At 33.6% G+C, this 19,129-nt stretch overlaps 1 protein-coding gene across 2 annotated transcripts in view; it reads right to left on the bottom strand.

Moving 5' to 3' along the window:
• The window catches only part of LOC131145155 (uncharacterized), a 48,161-nt gene extending 29,963 nt beyond the window's left edge, over nt 1-18,198 (bottom strand). Inside the window, exons 1-13 of one of the 2 annotated variants that reach the window (XM_058094261.1) lie at nt 17,743-18,198; nt 17,535-17,623; nt 16,892-17,001; nt 16,710-16,764; nt 16,005-16,093; nt 10,832-10,898; nt 10,675-10,737; nt 9,883-10,053; nt 9,662-9,755; nt 9,447-9,526; nt 9,263-9,338; nt 9,015-9,058; nt 8,680-8,747 (exon numbers count right to left, since the gene is read on the bottom strand). In XM_058094261.1, the coding sequence (XP_057950244.1) occupies nt 8,680-8,747; nt 9,015-9,058; nt 9,263-9,338; nt 9,447-9,526; nt 9,662-9,755; nt 9,883-10,053; nt 10,675-10,737; nt 10,832-10,898; nt 16,005-16,093; nt 16,710-16,764; nt 16,892-17,001; nt 17,535-17,623; nt 17,743-17,854 (1,118 nt within the window). In that variant the 5' untranslated portion in view covers nt 17,855-18,198. Of the gene's footprint in view, nt 1-8,679; nt 8,748-9,014; nt 9,059-9,262; nt 9,339-9,446; nt 9,527-9,661; nt 9,756-9,882; nt 10,054-10,674; nt 10,738-10,831; nt 10,899-16,004; nt 16,094-16,709; nt 16,765-16,891; nt 17,002-17,512; nt 17,624-17,742 lie in introns of those variants that run through there. The other variant, XM_058094271.1, reaches the window with a different exon arrangement.
• Between the last annotated feature and the right edge of the window lie 931 nt (nt 18,199-19,129).

Raw genomic sequence — 19,129 nt, 5'->3', positions numbered from 1 at the left:
AATATTAAATAACAATAATCACAACTAATATTAATATTTATTACTATTAAAATAATAATAACAACAACGACAATTATAATAAAAGTGCAAAAATAATAATAATTACTACTATTTTAAGGACAGTATTTATTACAAAAATAATAAATAATAATAACAACTAATAATAATTACTGTGGCAATAATAATTATTACTATAAAATAATAATATCAAAAAGGACATAATAATAATAAGAAAAAGAAACAATAATAATTAATTTTCTTTCAAGGATGATAATTAGTATAAAAATAAAATAATAATAATAATAATAACAATAAAAATAATATTAAAACTAATAAAAGTCACTATTATAAAATAAAAAATAATAATACAAAATTAAATAATTATGTATTCATGATTTTAAATAAAAAATAATGTATTTTTCATCCCATTATAAAAGTCATTGAAGAATACCAAATGTTGGAAAGAAATTGAAATAGGACTCCTATGGTCATTCAATGTTTAGTAATCAAAATGCAGTAATTACATTCCAAAAGTAATTCCATTCCTACCTTGATTCCATTCCTCTCTCGATTCCTTTCCTATTTTAATTTCATTCCACAAACCGAACGGGCAGTTAAAACTTTACAATCTCATTCCAAGTTATTTTAAGTCTATCCCTACCCCTTCTATTGCCACTAACAGTAACAAGCTCACTCATCCTCACTTGGTATATTGTTTGGCCTATGTTGCACATATGCAAACCATCTAAGTCGTCCCTCCCCATCTAATCTTTCTACAGATGCTACGCCTAACCTACCATGAACATCTCCATTCCTTAATTTATCTTTTAACATAATACCACTCAGCTGCCTTAGCACTTGTTCATGGTTACCTTAGTCATTTAGCATTATTAGTGAGTGTTAAGCTAACAAGTGAGAGTTAGTAAAGGGTATTGTGGTCATTGGAATGTACTTTGACATATATTATAAATAGTGGAAGAGACCTATCATTGTGATGAGGTCTTCCATTTTACCCAATTATTCAACATGGTATCGGAGCATGATTCTAAGACCTAAACCCTAATTTTCAAAGTCACCATCAAAACTGAAGCATAAAATGCTAAATCCGCTGCATGTCTACCATCATAGAAGAATTTCCAGCAACACTATAACCCTAAAAGACAGTCAGCAGCTGCCGGAAGCCAGAGCTGTCGCCAGAAAATTCCTGGATGACGATTCCAGTTCAAGAACACAAAATCCAGTATAGATTTTGCAAAAAACAACACCATAGTCACCCACAGACACCGCTGATCTGCCCCCCACTGAAATCCAATCTCCAGACACTTCCCCACGCGCCCTCATGTGCCAGTCGAAGGCTGCCAGGGCCGGCCCCACACGCCAGCACTTGAAGCCAATTTAAGGAATGTTTCTGGCCTGAATTCTTCCAGCGGTGCCCAAATCCCCTATATAAACATATTATTGAAGTGCTTCATGATGTTTCTTGTCCAAAATCTCACCTTTTTTAGTTGCTCATTTAAAACATCCATGGAATGGTTGTTTGATGCTTCTCAAAGCTGTTGTCAATGTTTATTGAGTTTATTGGGCTCAAATAGTGGTATTTTCTGTGTTTTTTATTCATACGTTGTGAGCTTGTGGTTTGCATCAGTTGTTGAAGGTTGTGTATGTTGGGATCAAGTTGGTGAATTCAAAAAACATGTTGTCCTCTTTGTTTTTTTATTCTACTGCTCTATCAAGGTTGTATGTGTGTTGGGATGGAGTTCCCAAATCCCAAAAGTGTGTCCCACGTAAGTTACTTGTTTGAGTGAGCAGCATACTATAGTTGTCTCAGAGGAAAACTATTCAAGGTTCCCGCAGTATCAGTCATCCCAACAAGCATCTCATCACATTGCAACTTTTGCTCAAAAAGTAACCATGCCATCTGTCTATCATCCAGTATCCCTCCCACTAGTCCCTAGATTATTGACTCTGCTGCTACTGACCATATAACAGGTGTCACCAACTTCTCCTCTACTCTCCAGTATTCTACAAATTTACCTCAAGTTACCCTTGCTGATGGGCCCACTATTGCTGCTAAGAGAATAGGCATGGTAAATCCTACTCCCTCCATCCCTCTTTCTTCTATTCTCTACATTCCTAAATCCCCCTTTAATATCAAGTTTGTTAGTATTACAAATTCACTAAATTGCTCTATAACCTTCTTTCCTGATTCTATTCTCATTCAAGATCTGAAAACAAGGAAGACAATTGGCACAAGACGTGAGGCTGGTGGACTTTACTACTTCGAGTCACTCTGCTCTCATTTATCTGCAGTGCCACTGCCACACCACATCAAATCCATTTCACCTTAGTCATCCATCATTGGACAAGTTAAAACAGTTAGTTCCTAATTTGAGTTCCATGTCTAACCTCGACTATGAATCTCGTCAATTAGGAAAGCATCATCATGTTCCCTTTGCCTCCCGAGTCAAAAAAAAAAAAAAAGAGCCATTAGCCCTTTTATGTTAGTCCATTCCAATGTTTGGGGTCCTAGTCATGTCATGTCATGTCAAAGTTGGGGTATCAATACTTTGTTACTATTGTCACTAACTACTCCAAAATGACTTGGTTATATTTAATGAAAGATTGTTCTAAGTTTTTTAATATTTTTTTTGCCTTCTATCTCCAATAACGACTTAATTTGATATATCAATTCGGATACTTCGTAGTGAAAATGCTAAGGAGTACTTCCGTACTCAATTCACTACCTATATGACAAACTCTAGCATGATCCATCAATTATCTTGTGCCCACACTCCACAACAAAGTGGAGTTGCAAAGCAGAAAAACAGACATATTCTTGAAGTCACTCCAACCCATTGTATCAAATAAAAGTCCCCTTAGTTTTTTAGGGTGATGTTGTGTTCACCAATTGTTCTCTCATCAATAAAATGTCATCTTCTGTTCTTGGTGCTAAAATCCCATATTCAATTATCTTCCTGAGGCTCCTTTGTTTACCCTTCCTCTCTTTGTATTTTTGGTTGTGTTTTTGTTCATTAGTTAAATCCAAGAAACGATACATTGGATCCTCGTGCTATCAAATGTATTTTTTGGATTATTCCTAACTCAAAAAATATATCCCACTTTACATCGACTCTTTTTCTCTTTTAATATCACATTTTTTGAGTCTACACTGTACTATTCTAATTCCTTGAGTTTTGTTGACCTTGATGAGTCCCTTCCTCTGCCTAGCCTTCCCAATCCTAACTTATTTCCTTCGTCCTGTATTCCTTCATCTTCATCCAATTTGAGTCCTCGTTGCTTTGATCATCCCAATCTGCAAGTTTACACACGACAACTCAAGGGAGGAAAGCCTCCTCCAGCTTCCACTTCTACGTCTCCAGTTCCCTCAACAGATGATCCTCTTCCCTAAGTGGTTGATCCCCCTATTGTTGTTCAAAAAGGTAAACACGCTTGTACCCAACAACCAATCTCTAATTTTGTTTTTTATAATTTCCTGTCACCCTCATACTGTTTTGTTAGTATTTTGTCTTTTATTACTCTTCCCAAGTTTATTTCTAAAGCCCTACCCATTTTAAGTGAAGGAATGCAATGATAAAAGAGATGCACGCTTTATAGGATAATGATACTTGGCAATTGGTATGTCTTCCTCTTTATAAGTCTATGGTTTGTTTTCGTTGGGTGTACACTATGAAAGTTAATCCAAATGGTTCCACAGCTCGATTGAAGGCATGCCTTGTTGCTAAGGCGTCGTTTCGTATAACTATCAGAAATTAGAGAAATAAAAACCAAAAACTAGAAACAAAAACTAAAAACTAGAAACCAACAACCTGTTAGGTTAACATTTATAAAACTAATACAAATTTACAACTTAATTAAAAAATCTCATTTTCATCTTTAAATCAAATAATAATTTAAAAATACGATTAAAATAATAAAATTACAAATAATACACATTAAAAAATTAGTACAATAAAAATAAAATTTATTATAATTATTTTGCTCAATTGTTCTACTTTCAAAATTCACTTTACAATAAAAATTTTAGACATGATAATTGAAAAATAGAATAAACATTTTGTAATTGATTTTATTGTTATTTTTTGAAATTTACGTATATTTTTATTTTGATTATATTTAACTTCATATGATCATAATTTTGATTCCAATTTAAAAGTGTATAAAACAAATAAATAAATCCAAAAACAATTTTTGGATATTAAAATTTCTGGCAACAAGTTGCCAAACTAACTGAAAACCATAAAATCTGGTTTTCAATAATTTGGCAAACAATTGAAAATCGACAACAAAAACAAATTGCTGACAACATAAACAAACATATTTTTATAATTTGTTTCTTCACTATGGAGAAATAGAAACAAAAAACAAAAAACAACAACGATACCAAAAAGGCCCCAAGGCAAATACTCAAATGTATGGCTTGGACTATTCGAACAGATTCTCCCTTGTTGCCACACTTGCCTCAATGCATTTATTCATCTCCTTAGACACCGCCTGCCATTGGCCTCAATGGTGATCTTCAGGAGGAGGTCTATATGAAGCAACCACCTGGATTTGTTGTTAAGGGGGTGTCAGGCTTAGTGTGTTGGCTCAAGAAGCCACTATATGATTTAAAATAGTCTTCAAGGGCATGGTTTGGTCACTTCAATACTATAGTACTTAAGTTTGGCCTTCAACGGTGTACAATAGATCATTTTTTATTTTATCGTCATACTCTAACCAAAAAGATTCTAATTATTGTGTACATGAACGATATTGTGATTACTAGTGATGATGATCAAGGTATTCAAAGACTAAAGCATTTCCTACAAACTAATTTTTAGACAAAGGATTTGGGACCATTGAAGTACTTCTTGGACATAGAAGTATCGAGATCTCGTATGGTCGTACTGAGATCTCGTATGGTCGTACCACAACCATCTTGTCAAATAGAAAATATGTTCTTGATCTTTTAGATGAGACTGGACTATTGGGATCCAAACTCGTTGATACACCTATGGATCATAACAACAATCTAGTGCCACATATAGATGAATTGTTGCCCAACCCAGGACGATAATGGAGATTTGTTGGAACGCAAAATTATCTCACGTTCACTTCGCAGGATATATCTTTTGCAACAAGTGCAGTGACTCAATTTTTTTATTCTCCAAAAACAAGCTGCTAGGATGCAATAATTCACATCTTGAGGTATCTCAAAGGTGCGCCTGGGAGAGGTTTCTTATATTAAGATTGAGATCACACACATTCAAGGATATATTTATAGAGATTGGGTTGGGTCAGCTTTCGACAGAAGATCCAAAACCGTATATTGTATCTTTGTAGGTGGAAATTTGGTTACTTGGACAACTAAGAAACAAACTACGGTGTCCAGGTCAAGTGCTGAGTCAGAGTATAGGGTCATGGATCATACTACATGTGAAAAACTTGTTTGGTTAAAGAACATGTTGGAAGATCTAGGTCTTCCACATTCTCAGTCTATGGATCTGATGTGTGATAATCAAGTTGCCATTCATACCTCCAACCCAATCTTCCATGAATGGACAAAACACATTGAAGTTGATTACCAGTTGTTCGGAAGAAACTTGTGTAGAAACTTATTACCACCACTCATGTGAAGTTTAATTTGCAGCTTGCTAATTTATTTATTAGTCTTTTTTTTAGAGGGGGAGGGAGGGGGGAGTAAGGCTCGCGTTAAATTCATTTGTAACAAGCTAGGTGCATGATATATCAGTTTGAGGAAGAGTCTTGATTATTATATTAGTTATTTAGCACTATTAGTTTGTGTGTTATGTTAACAATTGAGAATTAGTAATAATAGCATTACGGTTATTTGTATGTACTTTGACATATATTATAAATAGAGGGAGAGTCCAATCATTGTGATAAGGTATTCCATTTTAGCCAAATATTCAACAGTATTCACATTTCGACAACTTTTACTTTTAGTATATGTTGTTTCTTTTGTTGCACAACATTTCGATCCATATAGTATAATTGTTCTTATAGCCGTCCTATAAGCTTTTTCTTTTAATTTTAAGGGTATTCCATGATCACACAACATGCTTGAAGCACCTCTCCATTTTACCCTCCAAGCTTTTAACTCTTATGTAGACATCCTCGATTTCTCCATGAGCGTGCACAATAAATCCAAGATGTCAAGAACTCATATTGCTATTAATTTCTTGATCATTGCTATCAAAAATAATAATAATAATTTCTTGACCATCAAATTAAATATTTCCTCCAACATTCCTCCTACCATAGAAATTAGATTTAATACATTCTATCTTATTTCAGCTAATCCTAAAACCTCTAGATTCTAAAGCTTCTTTCCATAATTCTAACTAAGAGATTATACTTCATCCTTAGTTTCATCAATCAATACAATATCATCTACAAACAACATAAACCATGGAAACTCATTTTGGATACTCATAAGTTCATCCATCACTAGGACAAAAAGATAAAGACTCAAAGCATATCCTTGAGATACACCTACAGTGATTGGATATTCCCAATATTCACCTCTAGTCCTCACCCTAGTCATTGTTCTATCATACATATCCAAAATACCATCAGTATACCTACTACATATACCCTTTTCCCTAAAAACTACTATAGAACTTCCCTAGGTGCCCTATAATAGCCTCTCTTCTAAACCCCCATTTGGGAGCACTTTTAAAAAAAACGAAAAATTTTTATAGCACTTATCACTTAAATAAGCACTTTTACAAAAACTAGCGTTTGGTTTGTACTACAACAAACACTTATTCAAAAAAGTGCTTTTTCCAAAACCATTTTTTTGATAACTATTTAAGTGAATTTTGAGAAGCAATCTAAGATAGCTTTTTGGCCACTTATAAGTAGCACTATTCATAGTCAGGATCAATTTTAAAATCTAGTGGCTATTTTATAAATATAGAAATACATTAAAAGATTATCATATACTATTTTACTATGTGTTATAATATATTAATTGTTACTAAAACAAAATTCAATTCTGGAATGAAGAAGAACCATCTATTAATTTAAATTATTATTAAAAATTAAAATACTTAATAATATTATTGTAACATAAATTAATATGATAATCATATGTTAAAAATATAAATCAAGAATAATATTATTTTTAATCAAAAACTAATATTATATTATTTTTTTAATAAAAATATTTAAATATTAATTAAAATAACAGTTAACATAATTATTAATTAAATTTTTAATTAAAAATTGACCATATATTATTTTTTATGCATTATAAACTGTTAATTATTAATAAAATATAATTAAATTCTGGAATGAATAAAAAACCATCTATAAATTTAAATTAACATTAAATATACTAAAATTTTTAATTTAATTATTAGTACTATTTATAAATTAATGAGATGATCATATGTTATAAATATACATTAATAACAACATTATTGTTAATTAATAAAAAATATTATATTATTTTAGTTTATATAAATATTTAAATTTTAATTATAAAATTAATATAATTATCATTTAAATTTTTACTGATAAAATATTGATATTTTTATCCAAAATATATTTTAAAACAACTCTATATTATTTTACTATGTATTATGACATATTAGTTATTACAATTCAATTCTAAATTAAACAAGAGATATTTATTAATTTAAATTAACATCAAATAAATTAAAATTTTGAATTTAATTAATAATATTATTTTTATCATAATTTAATACGATAGTAATAGGTTGTAAATATAAATTAATAACAAAATTATTGTTAACTAAAAATAATAATCTTCTATTATTTTTTAATAGAAAATATTAAATTTTAATTATAAATAATTAAAATAATTATTAATGAAATTTTTAATTAAAAAATAGGGCAAAAAGCACTAACCTTCCTTGAGATTTGTCAAAAAGACAATGACCTCCCCTGAGGTTTCAAAAATTTCAGAGACCTCCCCTGAGGTTTTAAAATTCCCAAGGACCTCCCCTAAGGTTTGTTAAAAAGACATAAACCTCCCTTCGTATTTTGCAAAAAGACAAGCTCTTTTAGGGGAGGTTTGTGTCTTTTTGGCAAACCTCAAGGGCGGTCTATAACATTTTTGAAACCTCGGGGGAGGTTTGTGGCATTTTTGAAACTTCAAGGGAGGTCTCTATATTTTTGCCAAACCTCAAGGGAGGTATCTTTTACCCTAAAAAATGTTAATATTTGTAATTTAAAATATGTTTAAAAATAATCATATAGTACCCTATAATAAAAGTAACTATCCAAACACCACTTATTTTAAACACAACCAAACAACTTATAACTTTCAGCACTTTTCTAGTTCAGCACTTTTTCTAAAAGCACTTCTACATATGGTTCCAGAAGATCCCTAAATCAAAAAAACCATATGCAAGTCTCTCTTATTTTCCCTAGACTTTTCTATTTACTTTACTAAAAGGTCCCCTTAAAAAAAATAATAAATAAATAAATTTTCATTTGATACCAACAATGAGGAAGAAAATTTTAATACATATTTAACAATTAAGATACCGGTTGCTCACACGATATGATGCGATATGATTGTGATACATGTATCAAAATTTTAAATTTAAATTAAGTTTAACTTAATTCTAACTCCAGTATTGGGAGGCAAGAAATTATTAGGAGTAGAAAGACATCACAGTATACCTTAAAAATAGCCCACCAACCATAATCTTAGTCAAGTTGTTGGAATTTTCTCCATCAGAAACACTAGCCTGCAAAACAACTCCACACGTGAAATTGCAAAATGGAAAATTTAAAAATAAAATAAAAATCTACGATCGTGCCAAAAAGCTGCAGAAGCAATAGAAGACATAAAACAAATCCAGTGATCTACTGAGCTTTAAGAGGATAGATAATAAACTGGACAGAAAATGCTTATTGACAATGTTGGCTTAAGACAGGATTGATGGTTACCCACCATGAAGCAAAGATGCTGTCAGTTGAAAATTAAATAAAATTAAAGTGAAATGGAATAATACCCGAGAAAATAAAAGTGATTGCATCAAAAGTTCAAGCTGGAACTCTGCAAGCAAAATGTAACTGTTGGACAGTGTTTGGTAAAGTAAACAAATGTAGCCTGGATGAGAATATTATGTACTAGCAACAAACAAGCATATTAGAATAGCATTAAAAAAAGATGAGCTTAATATTCTAATTTGTGTCAAGATATATTTTGTTATGGTAAGCCAGAAGCTTAAAAATAATTCAAGCGGGAAGCAAAACTAACCAGCATCTTTGATGCAGAGAAATATGTGGTCCACAACAAGGGAGACTAAGGAACGCCCTGCTGCTTCTGTTGATCGCTGTGTGGAGAAAAAGAGAGGTGTAGGGAGGGGAAGGCTTGACAAGTCAGAATGGTAGATTTTTTTCAGTTATAAAATTGTTCAATCAACAACAGTGGCAACTTAAACCTGCTGAGCCTTTGGATCCATGTCCCCTCTGTTTAGACAAATATATAATCCTGTCAAGAAGCGAAGAAGAGCACGCAGACCTGCTCACATGATGGTACCTCAATTCCACGTTCCATATAATACCAATTAAACATGGGTACTTCAAACGCAAAAAAAGAAGCAGGATATTAAATAAATAAATAAACAGGTTTAGAAACGGGAAGCATTTTACTTACCAGGTTCACTTAAAGCAGGACAAACAACTTCTGGAATATGCAATTGAACCTCAAGCCCTACAGGGCTATTCAGTTCTGTCCTCTGGACTGTAATCTGACCATGAGCACAATGTCAGGAGATATGCACATCCCATATAAATCCATAAAGAATACAATGTTCCATGTCAAAAAATCCTCTTTAAAAAGAAGCAAAGTCACTGATGGTGTCAGATTTGCATTACATAAGCCTGTCCTGATATTCCTTCTATAAACCGCTCTCCACCAAAGAAAACACGCTTTGCACCATCCTCATCTCTCCTATTTGCTCCCTCTTGAGAAGACGCTAAATGAGGATCCACAAACATATCAGGATGAGGCAGAAGGTCGATAGATAAAGATTCCCATTCAAGTTTCTGTAGACACCCCAATAAAGTTCAGCATATTTCTTACTGTACCCCATTTTGGTCGCTAAATCAATTTGCCCCTAAGGTTTTAAATTGATGGATGAGGATCCAAACTTTTTCTACATATCAAACAAGACCCTTCATCCAACAAAATTATTAAATTGTAGATTACAGGCATACCACATCTGCAAATCACAGTTGACTTGACTATCTATGAAAAGGTACATTCGCCCTCATCTTTCCTCATGAAACCTAATATGTCCTTTATTTGAGTTTCTTTGATTAATTTGAACAGTAGATAAAATAAAGAATATTGCAGATTTTAAGAGAAAACATGAAAGCAAATCCATCTTTATATAATTAGTCAAGTCGCTTATTAGTCTACAGGTGTGGACTCTGATGCTTGTCCTCCTCTAACTTTACAATATCGTTGAATGGAAGGTCCTATTTGATACATAGAAGAAGTTCAGGGGCCGAATTGACTGATTTAAAAAACCAGAAAGCAAATTCATATAGTGACCAAACTGAAGGGAGCGGCACAATAATAACACAAAATGTTTAGTATAAAAGAAATATCCCAGGGCCCACATGCGTTGCCCATGAGAAAAGAGAGAGAAGTAGTATAATTACCTTAAACACGTATATGTACGTTTTGCTATTGGAGAAGTCCCTCGCTTCTTTGAGACTTACAACCTGTTGCAGGAAAATTGATCACTTATGGAATTCCACATAAGAAAGAAGCTAACAAATTATTGCATGGGCCATGGGCAAAAGCAGCAGTAGTCACCTGCCAATTTTCATTAGTGGTGTACAGTAAAAGGTTGCGTATAGTGACAGATGCCAGAGGTGATGCCCTTGTGACAGGAAAAAGAACAACATAAAATTGTTAAAATTGAGAATTTTAAAATTCAAACATAGCCTAAATTGCAAGTTCATAAGATTTATGCACAAGGCTCTGTCATAAAATTACTCAAACTATAGTCAGTTAGTTATAGTGTAAACAGCATTGCTTGGCATCATACATTAGATATTAAATATGAACCAGCGAAGCAAGTAAGACTATAGGTACATAAACTAAGAATTGATCACATGACACATTTGCAAAAATATAACCAACACAAAGACACATGTCATCAAATATTGCAAATTTCCAAGTGCACACAACTCATAAACTCTTGGCAAGCCACTAGGGAATCTATCAGCATTTTGCGAGGAGCTTAATAAGCCAGACAGACTAGAAGCAAATAAACCAAGAATTGCTCACATGACACATCTGCAAAAGTTTGACCAGCCAACATGTCTCCATGGAATCATGGTTTTAAATTTCCATGAATTTCTCTTGGAAATTTCTGCTTTCCACCACCCACAAAATTGAAATGATAGTTAAGTTTTGTCTTACAAAATTTCCACAACATCCAAAATTTTTCAAAATCTCGAAATTTAGATAAATTTTTCAGAAATTTGTTTGTGAAATAAAAATTTCCATGATTTTGAAATTTGAGATTCAAAACCCAAAATTGAATTTCTCTTTAACAAATCTTCTATTTTCTTATGAAGATTATTAGAAGGATATGAATAATGACTTTCAGATTTTTGAAATTTTAAGCAAAATTAAACTTAGATATTAGCAACTGTTAAAACTTGATATATATGGTTGGCCCACAACCTAATAGCTTTAGTTTTTAGGTAAAGCAGTATAACATGGTATCAAAGCCACGGTTGCCAAGAGGTCCTGGGTGTTAGTCTTGTTATCCACATTTATGGTTTGTTTGATAAAAATTACCTTACTCCCTTAAATTGCTGTTGTTTATCATTTTTTATCTCTTCACATGCAATCAGGCAGCACGTACGGGAGAGTGTTAAGGCTTGGTATACATTGTTGGCCCACAATCTAATAGTTTATGCTTTTAGGTGAAGTGGTAATCCAACAGCTACAATTTGTTTTTAGGGAAACAAAGAAATTTATGAGAGAGAGACAGAAAGAGTATAACAAGGCAAAGAAATAAAAGAAAATAGATAGGATAGATATCCTCCCAAAACAATAGTAAAAAGGACAAACTTGAAAGCCAGAAAACAAAATTACAAAAAAGTTCTACTCAAGCAAAGCAACCCAGTCCCACTGTAGATCAGCCAAAAGTGTATGAAACCATTCTCCAAAACCCACAGCAACATGAGAAACACCACACTCTATTCCAAAGCAAGTTAAAGAGGAGTATCCAAGTTCTTAAGGGCACTTTTGGTTAAGGATTCAAAAATGAGTTTCTGTATAATGAAAGCAACAGAATTATCATGTATTTTTTACACTCAATCAAAACTGCGTTTGTTTAGCTGCTTTTGAAATTGTTCCCAAAAACGAAAAACCAGTGGACTGTGTATGGTTAAGGTTGGATCCAAGTACCAATTTGTTAATAAATTAATAGTAATAGTTATCATTATTAGTATTATTATCATTATTAATTTATTACTATTATTATTAAAAAATGGGTTATACCCCCATACCCTTGTTTTTATTGCATCTGGGAAATTGTACTCAAAAACATGGAAATACCTTTAAATTGTTTCCTGACACCTGTATTTTTTATGGGTGTTTTCTGATATGTTTCTAAAAACAAGGTTTTTTGAAAACACCTTAACGAAAGGTGAATTCTATTCATTGCATGTTGTGTTTCCGGATACAGAAAACTATACATGAAACCTTCCATCCAGGAGGGCTTTGGCTTTCCAAACGAAAGATTGAGGGGCAAAAGGAGTAGCAGTAGGAATGTGAATCAAATAAGGAAAGAAAGATTTACAAGAAAAATCCCCAGAGGAATCTAAACCCCAAACTCTTTTGTCACTCCCCAATTGAGCCAAAAGTACGAAGTCCGTCAAGCAAAGGAGCAAGCTTGCTGGTCTCTCTCTCATTAAGGTTCCTCACAAAATGAAATCCCAGAAATGTCCACTCTCTTGCAAGTGAAAGAAAGCAGAGATAGGGGAAAGATACTCAATAGAGACAAAGACACCCAACAGCCAAAGGAACCTCCCCTATCCAATGATCCTCCCAAGGGCAGCTTCTCTCCCCATTGCAAACAGTGTACCAAAGATGAGGAAAAGAGTGAAAAACCTCAGACACAAATTTTGATGGACTCAAATATGTAATATTAGAACCTTAACTTTAGCATCCCACCTGTTTTGGAGAAGTCCGTATTTACTGCAAATAAGTAATAGTTGCATTTACACATAATTTTTTTAGAGATGAGAATGTACATCAGAAATTTAGAAAGAGAAAGGAAAAGAAAAAAGAAAAGACAAGGAGAATAAGAAAACCTCCCTTTACATCAATTAAAACTAGTTACAAAGAATGCAACCTAAATAGAGAATTAAACTCAATGTAATAGGACCAACCAATCCCGTTGCAAGTCTTCCAAAAAAACATGATTAAAAAAATAAACCATTTGCCGACACCCACAGCGACGCAAGATATACCACTCTACTCCGGAGAAAATTGTTAGTAGTAGCCACACCTTTGAATATGCTAGTGTCCCTTTCCAACCAAACACAATAAATAATAACCATAACGGTGCAATGCCATAGAGCTTTCCTATCCTTTCCTTTGCCAAACCCCTAAAAGTTATGGTATAAAAGGCAGCCTTCAAAGTGTATGGACAGAGTCAATTTTCACCAAATATACCAAATAACTTATTCCAAATAGCCTATGTGAAAGGGCAACGACAAAAGAGATGTGCACAAGTCTCTTCACTCCTTATGCAAAGGGCGCAAATGTCAGGGGACGGCGTTATGAGGTCTTCTTCTTCTGAATCAAATCATTGGTATTAACTCTTTCAAGTATCACAGTCCAAATGAAAGAATTTATTTCTGAGGGAGTTTTAGATTTCCAAATCAACGGATGCAAAGCAAAAGAATCCTCCTCAGAAAGTTAGAATCACAAGTCAAGAAGGAGAAAAAAGATATACAAGAGAACTCCCCAAAAAGATCTAAACTTCAAATTCTATTATCACTACCCAAATGAACATGAAAGAATTGAGCAGCCTGGTCAAAAGAACCATCTCATTAATCTCTCCCTCATTTAGATATCTCCCAAAATGGAAGTTCCAAGAATGCCCATCTTCTTGCAAAAGAAGAAAAGCAGAAATCGGGGTGTCATGAAGATTTGACAAATGAAAAAGACAAGGAAAAGTACTAGCCAAACTCATCTCCCCCACCCAACGATCCTCCCAAAAGTGAATAACTACATAATGCACTTTAGGAAGGAAATAATCATAAATCTAAGATACAAACTTCCAAGGACTTAGATAAGTAATGTTAATTCCCACTTTAACACCCCATCCATTTTGTAGCATTCCAAATTTACTGCAAATTACCTTATGCCAAAGAGAATAGGTTCTAAAGGGAAGTGCCATAACCATTTCCCCACCAAAGAGATGTTTTTGGACACCAAGTTACCAAGACCCAAGCCTCCCACCCTTTTAGGCTTACAAGTAGCCTTACAACCTACAAGATGATCACTACTACCCTTCTCCAACACTAAAGAAATCACTCATTAATTTCTCAAGCCTCCTCACTAATCTCACAAAGATTCTAAAGAGAGAAAGGTAGTACAAAGGGATAGAAGATAGACAGGCATTTACAAGGGTAATATGACTACCTAAAGTGAAGAATGCTCCTTCCACCCTATGCACTTAACTGATATTTTAATTTCATTTTTATAAATTGAAAATGTTAATATGATTACTGTATCACATATATTGCACCCTATGCACCACATAACTGTCATTCATTTGCAAGATTTTAGTTCTCAATCTTGCATTATTATGTCTACTAAATTTTTTGTTTAAAAAATCTCATGTTTTACGAATATGCCCATCATTTTTAAAATTCATAATTGAAATTGATGTCGACATCAAAATTTCCATATTTTCGAAGCGTGAAATTTTAGTTGAAATATAAATTTAAAACCTTGATTGCCATCAACAGCAGCAAGTGCAAATTATAACTCTATCAGCTATGCAGAAACAGAGAAAACATGAACTCTTGGTAAATCAGTAGGGAAAAGGTTTCTAACAGCATTTTGTGAGGAGCTTAATATACAAAACATTTGTATTGCAAAGAAACTTTGTTAAGATATAGAGGAAAAAGGAACAAGCTACAGGAGCACAAAAAGTCTTCAATACTAAAAAATGAAAATAAAATAAAGAGAAAAGAAAAGAATAAATAAAGAATCTAAAACAATTTATCCAAGATTGAAGAGGCCCTTCTTCATAACCCTTGTTGTCATAGATATGGAGCACTTGTTTATTTCTCCTAGACCATTTTTGTCCCTGCTCTTAGCAAACTCCAACCTAATATCTTCACCACAACCCCCCCCCCCCCCCCCCCCCAAAAGCCCTGGTTGGGAGAGAAAACAAATCCCAGCATAAGAACTGATCTTTTTTATTTTAGATATTTCAAAAGCAATCAAATTAGATTAAAATTATTAGCAACAATTAATTAACAATAATTTTGAAAATATTGTTATAAGTTCTTTAAAAAAAAAAGGAAGAAAAAAGGAAACAAAAGAGGTATCTTCTTATTAGTAACTAATATTTTTACAATAACTCTGTAAATTGCAGCTAATGTGTTTTTTAAAAATCAGAAACAGCAAAAGCTGAAACTGCACTTAAGCATTGCTTATACTTAAAAACCCTCATATGGTAGTAGCAGTGTGGCATCATCGAGCATACAGTGAAAATTTTCTCCATAATTTGATATACACACATCAGACACATCACCATTTTACTCTCTTAAATAACAACATTCATAGTAACATTAACCAAGAACAAAATTCAAAGGAAAAAAGAACAGTTAGGGGTATGAGGTAGCAGTGAATTCACAAGGCACAGAATACAACAACGGACCATATACAAACACAAAGATAATTAAACATATAAATATAATAAGAGGTCAAGGCAACAAGAAATTACCAAGCTGCTCCTCCTTGGTGTTGAGAGCCACCACGAGTTTCAAGTAGAAGGTTGACAGTGTGTACCTCTATAGTCATTCCATCTGCAATCTGATAGGCATAAAGGGTCAGTGAATTTAGCTTAAATTGTGATGTGAGCATGTCTGCATATGGGGGGAGCCCCAACTCCTGAGCCCACATGAAGAAGAGTTGGCTCAACCTTGCACCTAACATAAGACCTTCACCAAATACACATGAATTGATTCATAAGATTCTGAGGACAAAGTGAGTAGCAGCGTCAAGGGCCCATCCTGCCTTATATTTTAGCATAGTTCAAACCTCACTAGCCCTCCTCCTCACTTACCCAACCCCCCCCCCCCCCAAACACAGACACGCACACACAAATCTAAAAGTATATCGCAGAGTAACGGCAATGCAATTGAGAAGGTGACTGCATAAACAATAGGTAATAAAAGGGATAGAGCGAAGGCAAACAAAGCACAAATGGAGTCTTGTATTTCTTCTAAAGGTATGGGGGTTTACATGCCAATGTTGACATGCATGCATTCAACCCATCAAATATAGGAGGAAGGTAAGGAAAAATCTCATATTTCTTTTCATGTTGGACAATACTTGGACTTTCAGCTGATCAAAAAATAAAAACTTGTACTTCAACTTTCTCGATACCAAATTAGATAAGCTGACCCGACGAGAGACAGAGACAAACCTTATCAGCAAATCCATAACCACTGCCCTTCCCTGAGCTAGTGGATGACTGGGCACTGCATGTGATAGAATAGGAGAGTGAGCTGTCTTAATTACTAATACAAACATCAATCTCTAACAGAGATCCGCAAAAATTTATTCCAATCTCAAACATAAATAAAAGCAAGAGTTGAGTAGCATTGCCTGCTAGAGCTCCCAGATGCATCATAGTCCCTGTTCTCCTCCAGAACCAAGTCAAGCCTATCAATTTGAACAACAATCGGCTCTATTTGTACATTACTTACATACGGCAGCTAACAAAAGAACACCAACAAATATGAAAAAGTTAATTGAAAAACAATCAATAAATCAATTTCAATTTATAAACAACAATAAACAAAAACAAAAAAAACATTGAATTACAAAAAAATTTTAAAATTAACAAGCATAGAATGTTCCAAATCATACATTTAATGTTAGTTTTGGTTTCTAGAACTGGAAAGTTCACCCCAACAAAATTATATGGTTTAATTGCATTAGGCAGTTTTAATTGCACGGTTGTTTTACCAAGCCCCAATAATGCAACCTCTTGGATTCAAAATATTAACAACGTTCAAAGCATTTTGAAAGAGCCTTTCCAGATTTAGACAGCTAAAATCAAATGCATTAACGTCTTCCTTTCGAAATATGTGACTTGTAAAATAACAACAACAACAGTGTTCTATTGAAGCAATGCCCTAAGTCTTCTCTTTACAGAATGATAACATACTCGCATAGTGAAAAATAATCAACAAAACTATCAAAAATCCCAAAATTCAATCATACCCATAAGAAGTTAATTACCAACCAGAATCTCCAATTTTCCGACTTTTGCCGTCGTCACATTCAGCGCCGGCGGCAGTCCCATGCTGGAATGCAGAGCATCTCCATTTATATCTGTCAAGTTCCAACGACATCAACACCATTTACCGACCAAATCACGCATGATTCCCTAATCAGACATCTAATCACCAAATTTAAAGCTAATCAAGCGCAAAAACGACGACGACGATTACCCAAATTGGAGAGCTGTACGGTGCGTCCCTGAAGCCTGAACTGATCTCTGGTGAACGATTTAAGCCAGTACTTGAGTGTGTACTCCAAAGCCCGAGCCAGTATCGACTCCATGAGGAACTTTCGAGGAATCTAACACTTTCTGGATTGTTACGGAACGCTCTAGATCTGAAGATAAGCCCTAGACGAAGACCGGAGAGGTGGGAGCATCGCCGGTACGGAGGCCGGAGTTCTTGGGAATTTCAGGTGGGAATGGGTGGTTTTGGCATCTGGGGGCGGGGGAATTGAAGAGCTGCGAGCCGTGGCTTGGCACGTGCCAGCAGACAGCAGGTAAAGTGTGTTGTGCGTGTGAGTGGGAGAAGGCATTGGATCTCGCCAACTCAGGAGAGCATGTCGGCGCACCGTGTTTGGGAGGTGTGAGGTTGTGAGAGCATGAGAGGGAGGAAGGCTCCAGCCTCTGTGACGGAAACAAACGCCGCCTGCTTTATATTTTAAAATATTTAAATTAAAAAATTAAAAAAAAAAAAAAAAAAAAAAAAAAAAAAAAAAAACTATCATTTCAAAATGTTATGTGTATTCTTTTTATTTAGTAATTTCTCTTTTTCTCCTTTATAAAAAAAATAAAACAAAATTGTGATGTAGATGCCTTTCTTTAAACTATACATCTACAGTAAAAATTGAAAACAAATATGCTACTATAAGAAAATCAAAAATTAAAGGCCACTGGCCTGAAAGAAAAATCAAAAATTTTTTCAAATCCATATTGGACAAAGAAGAATTTGCTTTGAGGCTGATTATGTGTCGTTCGTCCATTGGTTTCTTTTGATTTTTTTTTTTTTTTTTAAAAACTAACTTATATGTGAACCTTCTCATATGTCACTCATACTTTCAAAATACTACTATTTATATTATTAAACAAATTATGAATCAAACTCAATTAACTTTATTTGATTAAATTCTCCTTTCATTCCATTATATATTCCCTTTTTTGTTGTTATATATCACAAGCAAACAACTAGTAAAACCTCCTCACTCTCTCGTCTTCAGTTTTTACTTTCCTAATTTTGACGCTATAAGTCAATTTGCTACATACGCGATATATCTTTTAGGGTCCACTCACATCAAAATCTTCCCACATCTAAAGGTTGGAAGCACAATTATATTATTTTTTAAATATTTTTGCGAGTTGGCTGAAGTTTTGGTAATTTATTTATGTCTTTCTCCCAACTAATTCTTTTTTTTACTTTGTAGGGTAATTAAACTAATAGTTCATAAATTAATATTGATTAAATTTCATATCGTCCCACCCATTAGCCATTGATTTGTTGTCAGAAAGATTTTGAAAAAAAAAGTTTGTATTAGCAGCCCTTATATTTGAAAGTTTATAAC

The sequence above is a fragment of the Malania oleifera genome, chromosome 1 (genome assembly GCF_029873635.1).
Source record: "Malania oleifera isolate guangnan ecotype guangnan chromosome 1, ASM2987363v1, whole genome shotgun sequence".
Taxonomy (NCBI): domain Eukaryota; kingdom Viridiplantae; phylum Streptophyta; class Magnoliopsida; order Santalales; family Ximeniaceae; genus Malania; species Malania oleifera.
This window is presented reverse-complemented; position numbering and strand designations above follow the sequence as displayed.